This window comes from Plectropomus leopardus, chromosome 21, assembly GCF_008729295.1.
Source record: "Plectropomus leopardus isolate mb chromosome 21, YSFRI_Pleo_2.0, whole genome shotgun sequence".
NCBI classification, from domain to species: domain Eukaryota; kingdom Metazoa; phylum Chordata; class Actinopteri; order Perciformes; family Serranidae; genus Plectropomus; species Plectropomus leopardus.
The window spans coordinates 16,658,096-16,676,896 of record NC_056483.1 but is presented as its reverse complement, the minus strand read 5'-3'; the positions used below and the strand labels follow the sequence as shown (position 1 = coordinate 16,676,896).

At 41.0% G+C, this 18,801-nt stretch overlaps 2 protein-coding genes across 4 annotated transcripts; one reads left to right on the top strand and one right to left on the bottom strand.

Moving 5' to 3' along the window:
- Nucleotides 1–585: 585 nt before the first annotated feature.
- On the bottom strand, nt 586–13,485 carry zfhx2 (zinc finger homeobox 2). 2 transcript variants are annotated; one of them, XM_042510055.1, is made up of 5 exons: nt 13,394–13,485; nt 10,785–10,943; nt 9,611–9,671; nt 5,124–9,340; nt 586–3,677 (listed from the first exon to the last, which is right to left on the bottom strand). In XM_042510055.1, exons 1-5 carry the CDS (start codon nt 13,397–13,399, stop codon nt 3,252–3,254), a joined length of 4,869 nt encoding a protein of 1,622 aa, XP_042365989.1. In that variant the 5' UTR covers nt 13,400–13,485; the 3' UTR covers nt 586–3,251. The 2 variants fall into 2 exon arrangements, with proteins under 2 accessions (XP_042365989.1, XP_042365988.1); XM_042510054.1 differs by lacking the exon at nt 13,394–13,485 and adding an exon at nt 12,841–12,951.
- Nucleotides 13,486–14,098: 613 nt separating this feature from the next.
- thtpa (thiamine triphosphatase) lies at nt 14,099–16,845 on the top strand. 2 transcript variants are annotated; one of them, XM_042510057.1, is made up of 4 exons: nt 14,099–14,181; nt 15,568–15,637; nt 15,911–16,396; nt 16,543–16,845. In XM_042510057.1, the coding sequence occupies exons 2-4, from the start codon at nt 15,568–15,570 to the stop codon at nt 16,641–16,643; spliced, it is 657 nt and encodes a 218-aa protein (XP_042365991.1). In that variant the 5' UTR covers nt 14,099–14,181; the 3' UTR covers nt 16,644–16,845. The 2 variants fall into 2 exon arrangements, with proteins under 2 accessions (XP_042365991.1, XP_042365990.1); XM_042510056.1 differs by having other exon boundaries at nt 15,908–16,396; nt 16,543–16,843.
- The last annotated feature ends 1,956 nt before the right edge of the window (nt 16,846–18,801 follow it).

Below are 18,801 nucleotides of genomic sequence, written 5' to 3'. Positions count from 1 at the left end.
ATCTATGAATATTCCTACTCTCAAGAATTCTGAATGAAAGTTTCTCTGTTGATTTATAAAAGTTTTAACAGACTGAAGCCAAGACTGGAAGACAATGTCTTATTTCTAAAGAAAAAAGTTAGTACAGGTTCACAATCTATTGACAATGCTCTCAAACTTGTCTGTCCTGTTTGCAAAAACAATGTCCATACCACTAAAGTGCTTCAGATGCATCCAAATATTCATTTGTTTTGCCTTGAGCTACAATATCTCTTTGGCTCTGTTCCTAAGATAAACAAAAAAAGCTATCGAGACCTCTCAAATAATCGGAAAAGTTGTATCTAATACAAATAAGGTGTGTTACGTCTTGGTTTGAATTTCCCTTGTACAATTTAAAGTTATCGCTATCAGTTTATCTTTTGATGCATGTGGTTTCAAATATGATGTTAAAATGATTTTTTTTTTCAGTGTTTTAAGATGAAATGTGTCCGTACAATGTACTGTTAAATTTGAAGAAAAAAAATGATGTGTGTATGTATACAATATAAACTGCTGTCACACACAAAGATGGTACAAACAAATGCTCCGAAGGCACTTGAGACAGCCTTGTTGTTCAACTGATTTTATTTCTTTTTCTGTATATCAAAGAAAGCATAATGGAGACCAAACACAAAAAGGCAGATACAAGTGAGGAGGAAAAATAAGCTTAATCAAAAATCTAACAATTCATAACAACACTGCCATTATTATTGTTCAATATTCATAGGAATACCATACTATTTTTGAGCAGAGAGGTGGCATTTAAAACCATTATGGATCAATAATAATCAAAAAACAGTGATGGGTAGTAATGATAAATCGTATAAGTAGTAGTACAGTTATAACAATAGTGATAATCAAAGTGACAATGAAACAAAAGAGAATAAAAAGCAGATCTCCATAAAAACCTATCTAGTTTGGACAGTGCAACACCGTGTCTGTGTGTGTGCGTGTGTGTAATCCCAGTCTTGAAGTTTAAAGCACTCCAGTCCTTGCTTTACACACAAGATACAGTTTCCAACAGGAGTACAAGTTATTACTCACGAAAGGACATTGTTACCCTCCTTGTTTCAAAAACCACACCAAGTGACTCTTAATGTTGTGTTAATGGCTGTGTTCATTTGAAATGTCTGTAGCTTGTGCAAAAATTGTGGACTAGTGCAAGTGTCAAGCCGTGGGATGTCCTTTACAGTTTGCATTTACCTCTCCTGCTCTCTGTCGACCTCAAGATTGCTTTTTGGTTTTTGAATGACAGAAAGCAAAGGGAGGATTACTTTGGAATATCAGTTATTTTTTTATATATTTCTTTACAAAAGTTCATGTTTTTAGTTTTGCATTTTGTTAAAACTATCAATAGTAACATTAATATACAACTTAAATTGAAGGAAAACATCTTTAGTATGTTATGTGTCCTTCAACACAGCACCATCTTATTAGCTCTCAGTCAACACGTTTAATGTTTCCCAATTTGCTTTCAAGATTTGAGTATCCATTAGTCCCTTAAGGATACTAGTAATACCCAACTTTCTCCCTTGTCATGGTTTCCAGATATCAGATCTCATTTCACAGCACGTACATTACCAGAATTAGTAACTCTGTATCAAAACGAAACAAAACGAGGGGGGAAGTATGGGAAACAGCCCATTTCAAGCCCTGTTCTCTTAATATTTCTAGTGGCTTGGCTTTTGACCTAAATAAAAATCTTTTAGACCAGTTTTTAATTGCTTCTATTGGCATTTATATAAATATTAAGGTAAATTAAATGAGTACTTCCTGTCTTATGCTCAGTATTCATGGCAAAGAAAACCATACATTTGAAAAAAAAAAATCAGTCTGACCCTCGTTGCCAGATGAGGATGAAATTAATTCACTAACATTATATGAACATCACCTGGGCTTCAATTTATAAACCTGGTGGTGTTTCTTCTTAAGGCTGTCATATCTAACACACCCACAGTAGGTGAAAACATTTATTTTCCCCAACAGGTTTGAAGAGCTGCATTTCAAAATAAGATATACACCATCTGGAAGGAAACGGAAATCCACAGGATCAAAGAAATTAGTTATAAAAACAATGTAGTTGGTAATTATGTTAATATAGTCCTTGGCCAAGAGAATGCTGATAACTTTACAGGCAGGATTTTCTATGTTTTAGATAAAGAATATGACATTCATATATTTCCCCCATAGATGGATGTTAAAGTACTTTGGAACAAAGCTCTTCTTTACATACCCAGGTCTTCTTCTTGCACATTATGCTCACACCTAAAGCAGGTTTCAGTACTAGCAAAAATCCATTTATTTCACGTGATTTACATTAAGGCATCCAACATGCATCACTGTATCTTTCTATCTCCATAAAAAGACACTTGCATTAGAATGCTTAAAAACATTTCAAACTAGGTAAAACGTGTCAAAGTGCGGTATGCCAAGATTCGACCTCCCTCAGCCTCTCTTTTTGCCCTGTCTATTTGGATTGTCGTGAAATATATGAACATGTAAATGGGGACAATTCAACAGCCCTATTCGCTCTTAAAGTACCTCTTTTTTAATCCCAAAATGAGTGGACACAACACTCTTCGAATCACACTCCTGTAGCAAATAAAAAAAGGTGACGGTTAATATCAGTTCTTCCTCTCCCAATGGTTTAGTCCAGTCATAATATATCCAAGCAATCTTTGCCCTAAAAGTGAAAGTAGGCATGAGAAAAAATTCCACAGGAGAAAACTGGGAGTTATTTATGTGAGTATTTCATGTTATTATCCCAAAAAGTTTTTCCAGGCCTACTGTCAAATGGCCACTTCCAAAGAGGAAACACTTTTGCATCAGTCTTTAGGATAGCACAGTTCAAGCATGGCAAGTAGAGTGCCTTTACAAATTATAGGAAGGTCATTGAAGTAATATATAACCACAGGCTTAGGACCAAAATAGTTTGGATAAAGTGTGTGAGGATTGAGGGAGACTTGAGATGTGTTCATCACTTATCAGACAGCAACTGAGTGAGTGAAGCAGCATGGGAATAGTCTGCTGAGATTCCAGGTGAACTCTATAGATTAACGGATTTTGAGTCTGTGAGGGTTGAGCAAGGGGACAGCGGGTGTAGGGGAGCCAACTTCAAAAACTAAAGAATATTAGCTTTTGAGGATTAGTGCTCAAATTTGTTTATTAAAATCTGAGGAGCCCAAATGGGTCCGAGAATAGTCAGTGTGCAGACCAATCCTGATCTGAGTCTTTTAACTGTTGCTGGTGGCCGTCAGAGGAGGCGACTCGATAACCATCTCCCCTACTGAACTGGTTACCGGGGTGGAGTGAGGGACCTGTGAGGCGGGCACAACGGTACCAGGTCCGACACTGCCGGTTCCGTTCTTGTTGACGAGCGTCGTCGGCTGGCCAAAGTTAGTGGTTCTCAGGGTTGCCAGATGACGTGGGGAGAAGACGTGGGCCCTCGCTGCTGCCCGCGATTCAAAGGAGACGTTGCAGGCATCGCAGCGGCCTGTCAGGGTCTCCTTTGGCACTGGCTGGCCAGCCACGGGGGTAGCCGAAGGTTCGGTAATGGTCAGCTGAACGGGTTTGGGCAGGATGGGACGATTGGCTTTGAGAGCGTTGTACTGCAGGTAGCTTCCTGAGCTCATGTCCACCTTCCCACCTGACAGAGGAGACTGAGGATGGGAGAGTAGAGGGGATAGACAGGATCAGATAGAGAAGAAATTTAATGTCATATAAAGTTCAAATTTCGTTACAGGTTTGACTGAACCATCTGTTATACATATACCCAATTTAGCAATTCTGTATTTTTTCAGCAATATATATATATATATAGTTCAAATCAAGTTCACACTATTAATAAAAAAAATGTTCTGACTCATATTTATATTATATATATATATATATAATATATATTTTGTTTCACTGGTATGTATTACAGAAAAACTCAAGTGCATAAATCAAAAAAGTAAATGACTTTTATTACTTTACGCTTGAAATTATTTAACTTTATAAAATTTTATAAAACCATAAGCGCGTCACAATCTGATTCCATTTGAAGTCAAAATCTGATGATAAATTAAAGCGCAGCACTTGAATTAAAGTGGGTAAAGCAGCGATGTTGTGCCAACAAAATAAATGTTTCTCTCCTCTGTGACCTACCTTTTTGTGAGTTTTAATATTTCTTCATAGAGGTGCACAATTATGGCCAAAATGATTACAATGATTATTTTGATTATTATCATTGAGATCTGGATTTGTTATTGTTGCAGGGACAAAATTATTTTTATTGTACTTTAACATTTAAATAAACAGAGCACTGCTTTTCATGTACAAATCTTTGCATCAAAATAAAACTGGTCCTTATTTACTGTGCATCTGCTAGAAGCAAAATATAAATAAAACTGCACCAAAATGTTTTACCCAAAGTTTAATCAACAGAGCACTACTTTAATGTTCACATTGAGCTACACTCAAGACATAATTCACCTGAATTCACTGCACCTCCTAGGAATAGGTATCTGCAACATATATTTGTTGTTTGTTTGTTTACAGCAGTCATGGTACCATGACTTGCTGACAGCTTTGCCATTATGGATGTCTGAGACTCATGCATTCATCCTGCTGCAGATTAAGGAATTTTTTCAGGCGGTTAAACAAATACGTTGTGTTCCTTTGCAGCACCGACACCAGTTTCATGAACTCTTTGCATTTGATTTGTTCACTCTTGGATCCAAAATACTTTTAAACAACCGATGAGGACTGTTGATCACGAGTAATTTTAGTTTTGCCGGTCTGTGGTCACAACATTTAGGAAAGTTTTTCATAGGCTGCTGCTGCTGCATAGTGCACGAGTAGCGCCATGATAACTCTTCAAAAGTGGAGGCTGCTGTTGGTTTAGGGAGTGTCTGATCTGAATTGCAGCTCAGCTGTAGAGCTCATATTTTAAATGTCAGTATCACAGTTGATGGTGTTTGTTTTATTATGGGAAGCCAAAATCGTGAGTGCAAGTAATATTCAACAAATCGAGCAGCCCCGATCTCTTACTGTATAAACAAGACTGTGATTTTGTACCAAAGACTTAAAAAAATACTTAACAGCACATCTACCTGCCAGCTTACCATTTTCTCTTGCTGCAGCCTCCACCGCTTCTCCTTGGCTCTGGTGTTTTGGAACCAGATCTGCACCACTTTGAGCGGCAGGCTGAGCTCGGTGCCGATCGCCTCGCACTCCATGGCATTAGGGTGAGCGCAGGTCTCGTAACAGGACTGCAGAATGGACAGCTGTAGGCAGGACAAATGCGTGCGTGGTCTCCGGCTAGATGAATGGGGCAGAAAGCTGCTTTCTGTTGGGCTTGATTTAGCTACAACCGGAGTGGAGGGGCTGGCCACTTTGGCAGAGCTGGGGGTATTGGGGGTATTGGGGCTAACTGGTGCAATGCTGGGAGTGGGAGGAGGTGGGATGGTACGAGGAGACGTGTGTGTTGGAAGAGCCAGTTGTTCTCTTGATAGAGTGTTGATCTTAATGGGGACCTTGGGGGTCCAGTAGTTGAGCCCATTCTGTTTTTGTGGCACCACAGTTGTAACAGGAGGCCTGTTGTTGATGGGTGTTGCGGGCAGCTTGGGCACCATGCGGTTTGTGGTCCCTGGTCCAGGACCCATCTCGTTTTCATTGTCTTTCTCCTCATCAGTCTTTTCTTCCTCGCTCTCCTCTTCTAGTTTTAGTTTTTGGGCCGGTCGCGGGGCAATGGGGATTGGATCCTTGGGTGGTATTAAAAGGACAGGGGTGTTGACTTTGGGTGCAACTTTGACCATTGTGACGTTGCTGGTGGTTTCGAGCTTGGTCTTTGGCACTGCAGAAGCACTGCTGCTCACAGGACAGACTGTGGTGGTGGAAACAACCTCCTTGGGCTTGATAGGAACTGGGGCTATTTTTTTCACCACGATAGGTTTGCTCAGCTCCTTTACAGGCTCTCTCTCTGTCTTTATGAGGGTGCGGACAATTGGAGTAGTTGTGATGCAGCCTGTGTTATTTGGAGCAGGCTTGTTGGAGAAAATGGGTTTGGAAAGAGGCCAGGTAAATTTGATGAGAGGTTTGCCAACCGCTGCCAGGGTCCCATCACTGATGAATCGGACCTCGCCCTTACGTTCCCTTGCCCTCATGTTCTGGAACCAAATCTGAACAACCTTCTTTGGAAGGTGGACCCACTCTGAAATCTGTTCAAACTCGTGTTTCCCAGGATTTGGGTCTTTGAAATAGCAGCCATACAGAATGTCAAGTTGTTCAGCTTGAATTATGGTCCTTGACCGTCGCATATCCCGATACCTTTTTCCTTTGGACTTCCTCTGCTGCTGCTCCTGCTCCCTCTCCCTCTCTTTTACCTTCTCTCTCTCCTTTTCTCGCTCCCTTTCCAATAGTGTGGCGTTCATTTTCTCTGCTGCCCTCATGTAAATACTAGACTTAGTCATGTTGTTGCAGTTCACTAGATTCATACTGCTGTTGGAAGAGGGCATGGAAGTAACAGGTTCAGGCTTCACCTGGACGACCACCAGACCCTTGGATGTGGGCCTCAAGCCAAGTCCATCCAGCAACTGTCCCTTCTGTGCTGCAATTTTATCAGCCAGAGATGATGAGGAAGAAGCAGATTTTGAGTTGTTTTTCCCCATGCTGAGATCCAGAGCAGACTCACAGTCGCCACCATTGGACAGGTAGTGGGAAGTTTGGCTGTGGGAGGAGAGAGACTGTGACAGAAGAGAGCCGGAGAAGCGAGTGATTGTTGGTGGGTTAGGAAAGATGGGTACTTTGCTCCCATCAACCACTGAAGGAGTAAGAGAGAGGACATAGGGGCTGAGGAACTGAGTAGAAAAAGGAGTAAGGGACAGGGGAAGTGAGTGGAGAGCGCTAGTTGGAATCTCAATATGGGACTGTGAGCCAGGAGGATCCCCTTGGGCCTCCAACTCTAGATCCACATCTGGGTCCTGTCTCTCTCTCTTCACCTCCACCTCATCGCGCTCAAACTCCCCCTTTCGTTTTTTCCTCTTCGCTCTCTGACCTCCTCCGCCCTCCTCATCTTCATACTCATCTTCTGCATCTGAGAGAAACACAGTTGTAGAGCGCAAGACCTTTCCTCCAACTGGCCCTTTATCACCATGGACTTCCCACTGTGCTTCATCTTTAGCAGGGCTCTCAGGACCTTCCCTCAAAGACCCGTTCTGACTTTCCTCGTCAGACACAATGACAGAGGTGTATACCTCATTTTCTGAGTCTGAAGTGAGACAGGAATCTCCCTGGCCCTTCCTTCTAAAATCTCTCTGTCTGCGTTTCCCTCTTGTACTCGACAAATCCATCGCTTGACTACCTGACGCTTCAACATCATCCTCACCTTCTGCTATAACCAGTGAGCTTTCCTCGTCATCAAAGTCGATGTCAGAATTTTGGCTGTGCCTTGTAAATGCCAAGCGCTGCAAGTTTTCTAACTCTGTCGCCCTCTGCCTCTGTTTTGCATGTCGGGCTTGGGTCAACCACCTACGTACCTCTCCCTCAGAAAGCCCAACCTCTCTGCCCAGTGCCTCACAGTCCTCATGGGGAGGACTTGCTGCGTCAGCCTCACTACGTGACTCAAAGAAGGCCCAGAGAACCTCTGACTGGAACTCCGTCAGCACTGGAAGGTCTGGATGAATGGATCCCATTGAATTACAATGGGGTCGAGTTTGGTTGTTAGTTAAGGCATTTGTACTTGGGCTGGATTTCGGGGTGCCAAGAGAGCCACAAGGGCTAGTGCCCGATTGTGATTTTTGAGGAGTAGAATCAGGGCTAAGTGTTAGGTTTAAATTTAAAGGACTGAGGCTTGAGTTGCTGGGCACAGATGCAGAAGGCGAGAGATTCTTATTGCGGAGGCTCTTCTCTGTGCCCGCCGGGGAGAGATTGAGGCTAGCTGCTTTATCACCTTCCAGGTCCAACTGATTAGTCGAGCTGTCTCCATCTGTTGTGCTATCTCTATGTGCCTTCGCATTGTCTTCATTATTCTCGACCTTCACTTTGCCTTCTATATTCGGACACTGTGCAGATTCTTTACTGTCCTCAAGTTTTTGTGTTTTTATGTTCTCTGCAGTCAACTTATTCCTGTCCTTGCTCCGATCTGCCCTTTCTTCAACAGCCTCCTCACTGTCCTGCCTTTCTTGTTCTTTCTCACATGTCATAGTCTGTTTTTGCTCTTCCAGGCAGGGCTGTATGTTTGCTGGAACTCCTGCAGAGGGCCACTGGTTCTGTAAGCTGTTAAGTCTTTGGGTTAGGAGGGCTTGCTGGGCTGTGCTGAGACCTACGAATGGCACACACTGGGTTAGAAGCTGGCCCTGCTGGTTCTCTTGGTGCTGCTGGGTTTGGGCTTGGAGCCCATTCAAGATCAAGGGCATGACCATTTGAGGCTGAGGCACGAGCTGAGGCACGGTGGCACCGGGTGCAGCACCAGCCGTGAACAGGGAGGGGAGGAGGGAGTGTGAGAGGGTGTTGGGACTGGATGTGAGGAGGGTGAGGAAGGCTGAGACCGCCTGAGCTGAGGCCACAGGGGAGGTGAGGAGGGAGGGAGCCACTTGTGAAGTTTGAATCTGCTCTCCGTCTTTTGTCGTAGTCACCATCAAGGTCCCAGGAGCAGCACTGTTGGTGGTGGTAACCAGCTGACTGGTTCCACTTCCAGATGTGGTCACTACAGTGTTTAGAGCACTGGTGGTGGTACCTCCCAAACTAGCGGTGGCAACTGCGCTGTTTGCAGCATGCGCGACAATTCCAGCATTTCTGCTGCGGGTCTGGTGCAAGACAGATTTCATATGGCTCTCAAGGGTGATGGCATGATTGTAAGAGACTCGACATACAGCACACTGGTAGGGTTTGTTTGATATATATGGCCGAGACAGGACAGGAACTGAGGGAGATGGGGGGTCAACATCCCCACCTTGTTTTGCAGAGCCTGTTGTCATCCTCTGAATGTGGGAGGCAGAGTTGTAATGAACTTTCAAAGCAGTTCTGCCGGGAAAAGTTTCCAGGCAGGCATTGCATTTGAATGACTGGGTGTTATTTTCAGCTGGCACACCGTTTTTACCAACTGACTTTTCACTAGCGTCTGGGATTTCTGTGTTTTCAGTTGCATTTTGCTGTTTGGCTCCTGTGAGTTGATTTCCCTCCTCATCTGGCTCGGGCTCAGCTTCACCTCCCTCCTGTTCCATTATTCTCTCTTCCTCCATCTCTTTGTCTCCAAGTGTCTGTGTAGGGTCTGAACTCTCACTAGATTGGCAGGGATCTGAACTGACGTCTTCAGAGTGCTCCAGTTGTGAAGATTCAGCACCTGATAAAATGAAGCACAGGTTTTAACTTTTATGTTCGAGTGAATTGAGCTCTGATAACAGAGGTGCACATTTGCAAACTGAATGTTTACACCATTTTAGTGCCAAAAAGAGATCCACAGTATAATAATTCATTAATAGAGTAAATCAGATTTGGCTAGATTAAAAAAAAAGTCAGTAATTACACAGCTAATCAATATCATTATAAGAACTTTAAAAGAGGTTGCATGCGTGTTTTTACAGCCCTCAATTTTGATTTCCTTCACACTCACCTGTAGACTTTAGAGCACTTTTGTCCTCTTCTCTTCCCCTGGCACTCTGTTTTAAAACAGCCTGTTGAATGAAAATAAAAGTAGAGTGTAAACAAAATTCACACTGCAAACTTAACTCTGCACCAACTCCTTTCTGATGAGCTGAATGCCATATAACTTTCGAGCAGCACAACATTTGGGCGTGTCTCATTGATGTGTGGTTATATTACACAGCAAACTTGGCTAGCCTTTAATTTACAAAATACCCTAAAGGCATAAATTAAGCTGTCTTTGATCAGTTCATCCACCAATAAAGTCAATAAACACTTAACACACTAAATTGTAACAGTCCCGTTACAGTGTATTTGTGAAGGTGATAAGTTTTTTTCTACTCAGCAAATACTTCCACACTGACATATTTGGTAACTGGTTAACCCAAACAATAAAATATTCAATCTGTCAAATTAACAAACTGCCAAATTCCAAAAGTGAATCTGCACAAACAAGTCATGAACAGAAAACAAAACCCTCAACAGTCACATTTCAAGCTACTAATAACTAATTTAGTAAGAGATAATGCAGAAATAAGAGTATATTTTTTTCCCCTGATTGTTTGAAAACAATCTCATCATAATGGACATCAATATGTTAAGTATTTTGTTAAGATGTGTATTAGACCGTTTATGTTCAGATAGATATCATTGTATATTAAAATGAAAGCTCAAAGAAACACTACAATATGAATTTCTATGAGCACTCCTATGTTTACGTAGTACTACCTAGTAATTACACATGGGAACGTTTATTTTTTTTAAGGTGCATGGATGACCAAACCAGGGAATTAATAAAGTCATCCATCAATTGGGATGTTTTCTCAAACAGTTTGATATATATGACAGAGGTGGGACAAAATTATAGAAACAAAGTATACTATAATAGCCCAGTTGTGATTCCTGAATTGGTGCGGCTCGTGTAAATCTTGGTGAAAGGTGTGATCACTTTGCTTATGCAGTTTTCCCTTCCATGACACATTATTTGCATTTACTGCAAATAATGTGTCCAAAGCCTGTATACCAGACAGCAACAAGTGGTCTCATAAAACATTATGCACATAACTGATCTACTACCCAAAAGTAATCAAGTTCTACCCTTAAGGGAGTATAATACCCTGGACATAGTGTCCAGCAGGACTTACAATGTCCAGCAGTTTGTCGACACAAGATGGAAGTACGCTGTGTTGCTCAGTGAGATGTAGAGACAAGTGGGGTCTGTCAGGTTGCCCTTTTTGGCACAGGGGGCATAGCCACTCTGGCACCCCATTGCTTTCACTGCTCACTGTCTCACCACACTCCTCCTAAAAAAAAAATAAAATAAGATTTTAGTGAATCCTACTTTTTCTGGAGCTGTTTTGTTGATCACAAATGCAGAACAGAAAAGAGAACAAAAGGAATTTATGAAGTAATTTAACTGAGCTCAACAGGGGAGTTGCACCCACCCAGATAAAAGTATACTGTTGGTTACACACCTTAGCTTGGTGATTGGCACTTAATCATGCATTGCTATGTTAAACTATTTGAAGCCATTATCCGAGGCCAGTTACCATACCTTTCAACAGGCACCTTTTAACAGTAAAACTAATTATATCAGTATCTTAATCCTACAGCTCTTTGAAGTTTCATTCAACATTAACCATGTTTTGTAAGCTCCCAACATTTTGTCAACAAAGATTAAAAAGTTATACAATAATGCAATTATTCAAATTACACCTTTAAATGAGTATCTATGTAATGCTTTAAGTAGGTTACACATTACACTGTTGCAAACTCTAGATTAAGGTTGTAACGGTATGAGATTTTCATGGTATGATAACCACCTAATAAATATTGCAGTTTCACGTTATTACATAATATTATTGTTATTAGCCAGAATGACCCTAACAGAAATGAAAACATTAGGGTTAGTTTTGGTTGAACAAACATTTTTTTCCTATAAGAAACTTGAAACCATTTTCTTAATGGAAGTATGTGCAAAAAGTCTCCCATTTTAAAATAACTCAAATAAAGGTGCGATTCTCCACCCAGTTGCATTTCCCCCCCATTATAATAGATAAGCAAATGTACATGGTATGACAACATAAGCTTTCATATCACAGTATACCTTAAAACCTACTCTAGACAAAAGGTCCATTGTTTTGAACCCCTTTGCAATCAATCCAACTTTCAACAAACTGATTTGACATCACATGCGCATATGGCACATGTATTGATAGAGGAGTAATAATTGAATCCAAATCATAACATGCACTGCATAAAAAAATTACAATATAGTCTCTCAAACCACTTATTTTCCCTCAGTTTTGACCACCACAAGGAACGTGGCCAAGATATTAAACATGATCTGAAATCATACTGCATGAGCTCGACGTGCATGATCAAATAACTATTACTCCCACGCAGTTTTAAGGACGTCGAAATAGACCACTAAGTCTGAATTTCAACCACACAGCTTTGATGTATTTTTCTACAAGGATTCATGATCCAAAAATGCAACCAAGACAGCAATCCATGGCCATGAGGAGAAATACCAACACAGCTCCAATCCTCACTTCCTCGTCATGCCAATTAGCAAGCTAGCAGGGTTATATGACCAGATAATGTTTCGTCAAGTCCATATCTGCAGAGTATATCATGTTTAAAACCTCGTCGACACGAGCTTCATAATTAAAAGCAAAGATATAACCGGATTGACGTCTCTCCGCTCAGAGTTGGCTAATTAATGAGCAGTCTAATTAGCTATGCCGACCAGAGACGAATCAATTAGCTAGCAAGCTAGGTTGAGAAGCCCCCCCTGTAACGTCGCATTACAGTCGTGTTTCTGGAAATGCTGGTTAGCTAGTTAGTTTACTGAAAATAACCCCGCAGTGATAGCAAGACACTTCTCCGAAACTGCAAAACACAGGGCAGGCGTGTGCATTATCTCGCTGCTGGCTCTCCGGACGTTCATTAAATCCATAAACAAAAAAGGGGTAGAGCTAATAACAGTCGTGTCACTTTGCTAGCTAGCCTGTTAGCAGGCAGAGATAATTAACCGCTCCTCAAACTGTCTCCAACTGGCTAGTCTCCACTCCCTACAAACTCTGCCTGCTCCAGGTGGGAACTGCAGCTTCAATACACCGACCGAGTTCACCCAGGATAGAAAATACTCTCGTTAGGTTTCAGCTCAAAAACCTCGGCCTCGAGTTGTGTCCTTACCCCTCTGATTGTGGGCTGCCAATCGGGCATCTAGTGTTGCACCGCCCGCCGCCTGCTGCTCAACAGCGCAAATTGAGGCCTAGCCGGACTAAAGCCATTTAATTAATGAACGTGGGCTCCGTTTACAGATGTGTTAGAAAACACTCGCACCCCCTCCTCCCTCGCCGCCCAGCAGACCTTCTTTTGACGCGTCCTAGCGCTCAAATCCATACCTTAAACACTCACGGTGCAACACATGGCCATTTAAACTATCATTTTAACAGCTTCCAGCCGTAATTGGCGTAAGAATTAAACGCTAAAAAGCGACTTAAGAGCGGAGTACGTGCGCCGCGGTCGCCTCGACGATGGGGGTGGTGTAAGGGAGAGCAGGCGAAAGAGAGACGAAAAAGTTTGGGATTTAATGTTGGATTTCTATAAGGGATCGGATTAGTATGGGGCACAATCCGTCGTTTGCTCGATCCCGTATCAGTCGCAGGCCGCTCAAATCGGCACAATTAACCGATCGCGAATGACGTTTAATTAAGTTCAGAGCAATTAGCTAATGCGTTTTTACCTGCATGGTCGCCGCTCCAGCACGCACACACACACACGCTTCCTCCGTGGCTCCTCAGAAGTGAAAAGTTTTCTTGCATGCCCTCCCTCCCTCTCTCTCTCTTCTCTCTCTCTCTCTCTCCTGTTCTCCCCCTCCCTTCATTCGCCCTATCCCTCTCTCCTTCCCCTCTTCCCTCTAGTAAACAGACCACAGCTCCCCCCAAGGCTGATTGCTGACATTCAGAAGGGACAGACACGGCTATCAAATCCCTTATGTAACCCCGCAGATATTAGAGATTATTAATGTTGGAATTGAGCTATAAAGATAAGACAATTAAAAAAAATGCATGATGGATCATTTAAAAAAAAGAAAAGTCGATGCATGGATTACACGGAATCCCCTTTACTCGTTTTCACATTAAAGGTGAATAAAAAATGAGTCCCCATTCTGCCAACTTGCATTGCCACAAAGAGTGTGACGAGTTAATTAAGGCTGAATAATACAGATATGAGCGCGAGGGCTCCGCCCGCGCGAATTATGACATGTTTTCAATCAAATGATAGGTGTGGCGCACATCAACAGTCGAGTATGTGGAATAAATATTTATGAAGCAGAGGGGATTAAAACTGCACCATCTGTATGCCCCTGCGTTACTGGGACAGGAAGTGATGTTCCTGAATACCCTGATAGGTGTCTCTAATTGCGCCTGTGCAAAATAAACTTCGCTGACGTGTTGGGGCAGCTCGGATTGATGTATCGCCCACTTTTCAATGCCGAATTGTTTTGACAAAAGGATTTGACTTGCGAAGGTGCGTGGTAGTGCAGTTTGCTACGTTGATTGTGATTTTTATAACTCTGTTGTTCAATTTGGTGATTTTGTGTTGGAGTTCGTGTGTGAGTCTGCAGCAGCAGCAGCAGCTCGAGTTGAATAAATTGAGCCTGGTTATTATGACACCGGTGCGGCTGCAGGAGCTACGACTGTACTGCTATATTACTGCGATATTGAAAATAAATGTCATACTAGACATAATGTGACATTTACAAAGTGCAATGACACCCAAAACTTGAGAACCCGTGAAAATAATGGTTGCATTTAGTGGTGGCAGAAGTTAGTAGATCTACCACAATGTAAGAATACTTTGTTACTCGTAAAAGGTATGTGTTTAAAATATTGTATAATACAGAACCACAGAATTTATATTATTATTTTAATATAAATGCATTATGTATTACTGGTGCATGATAGTGTAAAGATGGATTTTAATTAAGGGTCGACTGATTTTTCAGGGACAATACCAACCATTAGCAGTCAAGAAGATTGATAACCGATATTTGGGACCAATATGCATTGATGAAAAAAGAAAATATTTCTGTATATAATTAGAAATTGGAATATAACAAACTGCAACACAAAGCTTTGTTTAAACACCTTGAGCAAATGTTTCATCAAAATTGGAACATTCAACATCATATACAGCAAGTTCCCAGCAACTTTTTTTTTTATTATAAAGTCAAGTGAGAATTTAAATTAAAAAATGAATAATTGTAGCTCCCTGGTTATACAAAGTACAAGTTCCTCCCATGCTTTGCACTTTTTAATTAATTAATTTTATTGGTGGTCAATAAAATTATATACAGATAATCTGCAAAATGCCAAATATCAGCCCCAATGATCTGCCCCAATAATCTGTTGACCCCTACTTTAATGTAGCTGGTTGAAGTGAAGGTATTTTTACATTTCTATAAGTTTTGGTATTTTAGTCGACACTAATGCATAATATTGTAAATGTTTTGTTTTTTTAATTTTGTATGTAATATCCTAATCTGCAGATAAACTAGTAGCTAAAAGTGTTCAGTAACTAAATCCAGTATACTATAAAGTAAAATATTTCCATTTGAGATGTAGTCTATAATATACTATACAGTACCTCCTGCACTAGTTAAGTAAATGTGCTTAGATGACAAAAGAAGTTTCAGCTGGTTGCAATCTGCAATCCTCACCAACAGATACCACTTAACCCCCCTAAATCTTGCACACTGTTCTTTTAATGAAAAAAAACCTACACATCCTTGTATAATACTATATTTACATATTAGGTTGCTTGCTAAAAAGATTAATAACAGTCTTTAAACTTGTTGTCTTTAGCTGGATTTCATTCAGTATTGTTGGTGTTGATCTTACTTTGTCATTTCAGATGAGTGTGGAAGTGGAAAGAAAATTTGTGTGCAATGCTGACACTGTGAAAACACTGGAGGAGATAGGCGGTATGTGTTTAATTTGTCTACCACACATTTACGCATGGGTAACTTTAAAACTGAGGCATTTAACTGATGCTGTGATCCAAGTCAACTTCTAAATGGTGACTGAAGGACTTCATTTGATGGCACTAATTGCTGTGATTTGCACTGTAACTGTAGTGACACTGGCCATCTGTCTCTTGTTAATAATGAAGTTTAATTTTCTGTATCAGCCTCGTTAGTATTTTTATGATTATTTATCAATTTATCTCTCTTCCTCCCACTTCTATTATTCAGCAGTGTGTGTTGGTCAGCGCCAGTTTTGTGACCAATACTATGACACCCCAAAGTTTGACCTGACGTTGAGGGACATGTGGCTGCGTAAACGTAAAGGATGCTGGGAGCTGAAGTGCCCCACAGGAGTCAGCAGGACAGAAGAGACATCTGGAGAACTATCTAAAGCGGCTGCGTTGTGTTCCCGCTACAAGGAGATAACAAATATGCCAGAGATTCAACTCAGGGTGAAAGAGGTCATAAAAGACATTTGTGAGACAGAGACGGTCCCCTCACAGGAGGATGAGTCTTGGCTGAGCAAAATGAATCTGGTGTGCTTTGCAGAGTTCACAACAGAACGGCGGTCATTCACTTTAGAGGAGGAGGGGGTGCAGATAGATCTCGACCAAGCTGACTTTGGCTACCATGTGGGAGAGATCGAGGTCCTAGTTCCAGAGGGAGGAGATGTGCAGTCAGCCTTTGGGAAGATCGAAAGAATGGCTGCAAAGCTGGGTGAGCTCAAAGCTGTCAAACTGCCCAACCCTTTATGTAAATACACCACATTCAGCATCATTAGTTACACTCATCAGTGTCGATATCACTGCAACCTTCTGTGACCTGCTTTTGTTAAAATATTATGTTTTTCTTCTTTTCCCCAGGTCTGATGGGAGATCAGCGGATTGAGGGAAAAATGGATGTTTACCTTAAAAGACATCACCCAGAGCACTATGCAAAACTACTGAGTGAACATATTTTATAAAACATACGATACATGATCTCTAACAGTTACAGTTAAATTGTTTTTAAAATGTACATATAGTCGTATAAGGGAAACTCATGGGTGGATTATGAGTCAGTGGGTCCCTGGGCACAGATATGGAGAGGGCCCCAACACCTCCCCGACAGGAGCAAGACACACAGACTTTATGTTTGTACTGCATCTCTTTGTGGTTGTTTTGCGTCTTTTTTAGGTTGTTTTTTTTCCTCTCCTTGTGGTTGTTTTGTTTTGTGTTTGTGGTAATTTTGTGTCTTCTTGTGATTGTTTTGGGTCTCTTTGTGCTTTGCCTGGTTTTGTAGTTATTTTGTGTTTGTTTTTGGGTTTTTTTTTTGGAAACTCTTTGTGGTCTTTTTGTCATCATTTTGAGTCTCTTTATGGTCAGTGGTAATCTGCATGACATTTTGCAGGTGTAGGCCAGGGGGACCCCTGACACTTTGGGCCCCTGCTGTGCCCAGTAGGCCTGTTCAGTAATCCATCCATGGTGAAACTAAGGTATTATTTATAAGGAATCTTAATTTTCTTTAAATTTAAATAATAAATAAATTAATAAAAGACTTACTGTAGTCACTCACTGTAAGACCTGAATCACTCAGCACATTTCCTGGATCTGAAAATAGTGTAAGGCTCTTGAATTACTGTCAATTCACCATTTATGATGAACGTTTCAATTATTGTAAAATTGGTCTTAAATTTCCTTCCATGTGTCACTAAAAAAACCTTTAAAAGTCTTAAATCTATATTACCCTATGCTGTAAAGTGGTATAAATTGGCTTATATGTCAGCTTTGCTTTATAAAATCATAAATGAACTCAGCAAATTAGAATTTAAGTCAGATCTGTAATGGCATAAAGGTCAGTAAGGTGTTGAATGCTAAAATGTAGACGTTCAAAATAACGCAATCTTTCACTTCAATAAAATGTCTTGCAATAATAAAATTAAGTAACTTTTGCATTGGCAGTAACTAAAGTGTCACCTTATTTTGATGGCACTATATCATTATTGTAGTTAATCAAAATGTTTGACTAAAGAATGTGGTCATGGATATTTTGTATGTAGGATGTGTAATAATGAAACCATTCAGTTGACTTCGACAGTCTGCATGATTATGGTTGTGGCATGCTCGTACAAGTGATGTATCCTGTTATCACAACAAAGCATCTGGTTAAAATGAGAAAATAATCTGATTACATTAACTAACTTTGTAAAACAATAACAACAGATGTTTTCTCATTATAATGAGCTAAAAGCAATGTTGCCACTAGTATGCAGAAGTAGATGAGCAAAAGCACTAAATGAACTGATTTCATTTTTGCAGCATGCTCTCGTTAAGCAAGATAGATTAAATTGTAATTAGTATGCAGACACTGCAGGATTTAGTCTACTGCTGTGTTTTCATCTACGAAAAGAGGACTTGGTCAGTATTCAAATCCTCACACATCCATTTCTGCGGAACATCACTTGATTCCTCCATGAGAGACAGACTAACAACAAAAGACAGGTTACCACTGTCACGCATTGATCATCATCTTCAATTTCAGGCTGTGACCAATCAGTCGGAAGTGATGGAGGAGATTTCTGAGAGCTTAAAATTAGCCCTCTGATAGACTACACTGCTGATCTCGTCTCAACTGCACCAGCACCTGTTGTGGGCAGCTTTGTCTGGACACCTGTGATGCACACACACATTAACAGATTGTATACAATGTAGAGTAATTTGACACATGGGTAGGCATTTTCACACAGAGAGCAATCATCAGTCATTTGAGAGACACACACCCAGGCTCCTCCTGCATATCAGTCTGCCTTGTGACAGCTGGGTCCCAATAGTCCTGGTATTGGTCACAGGGAGACGACACTGGAGGCCAGCTTCATGCACAACGTGCATACAGTTACACTGACAGGCCACATCAGCTCTTTTTACACAAAATGCAACTGCATCCTTCATAAAAGATAAAAACAAAACAATGGTGTACTTACATGTGGTATGTTGCATGACATTTACATGAATAGCACAGTAATTACAATTTTAAAACATGAATGAATACAGATGTTAGCAAGAGAATTCATTTTTGGTATAATGGACTGCATAGATCATGGACGAGTTTATACTACACAGTGTGTAACTCCATAGCCAGACCTT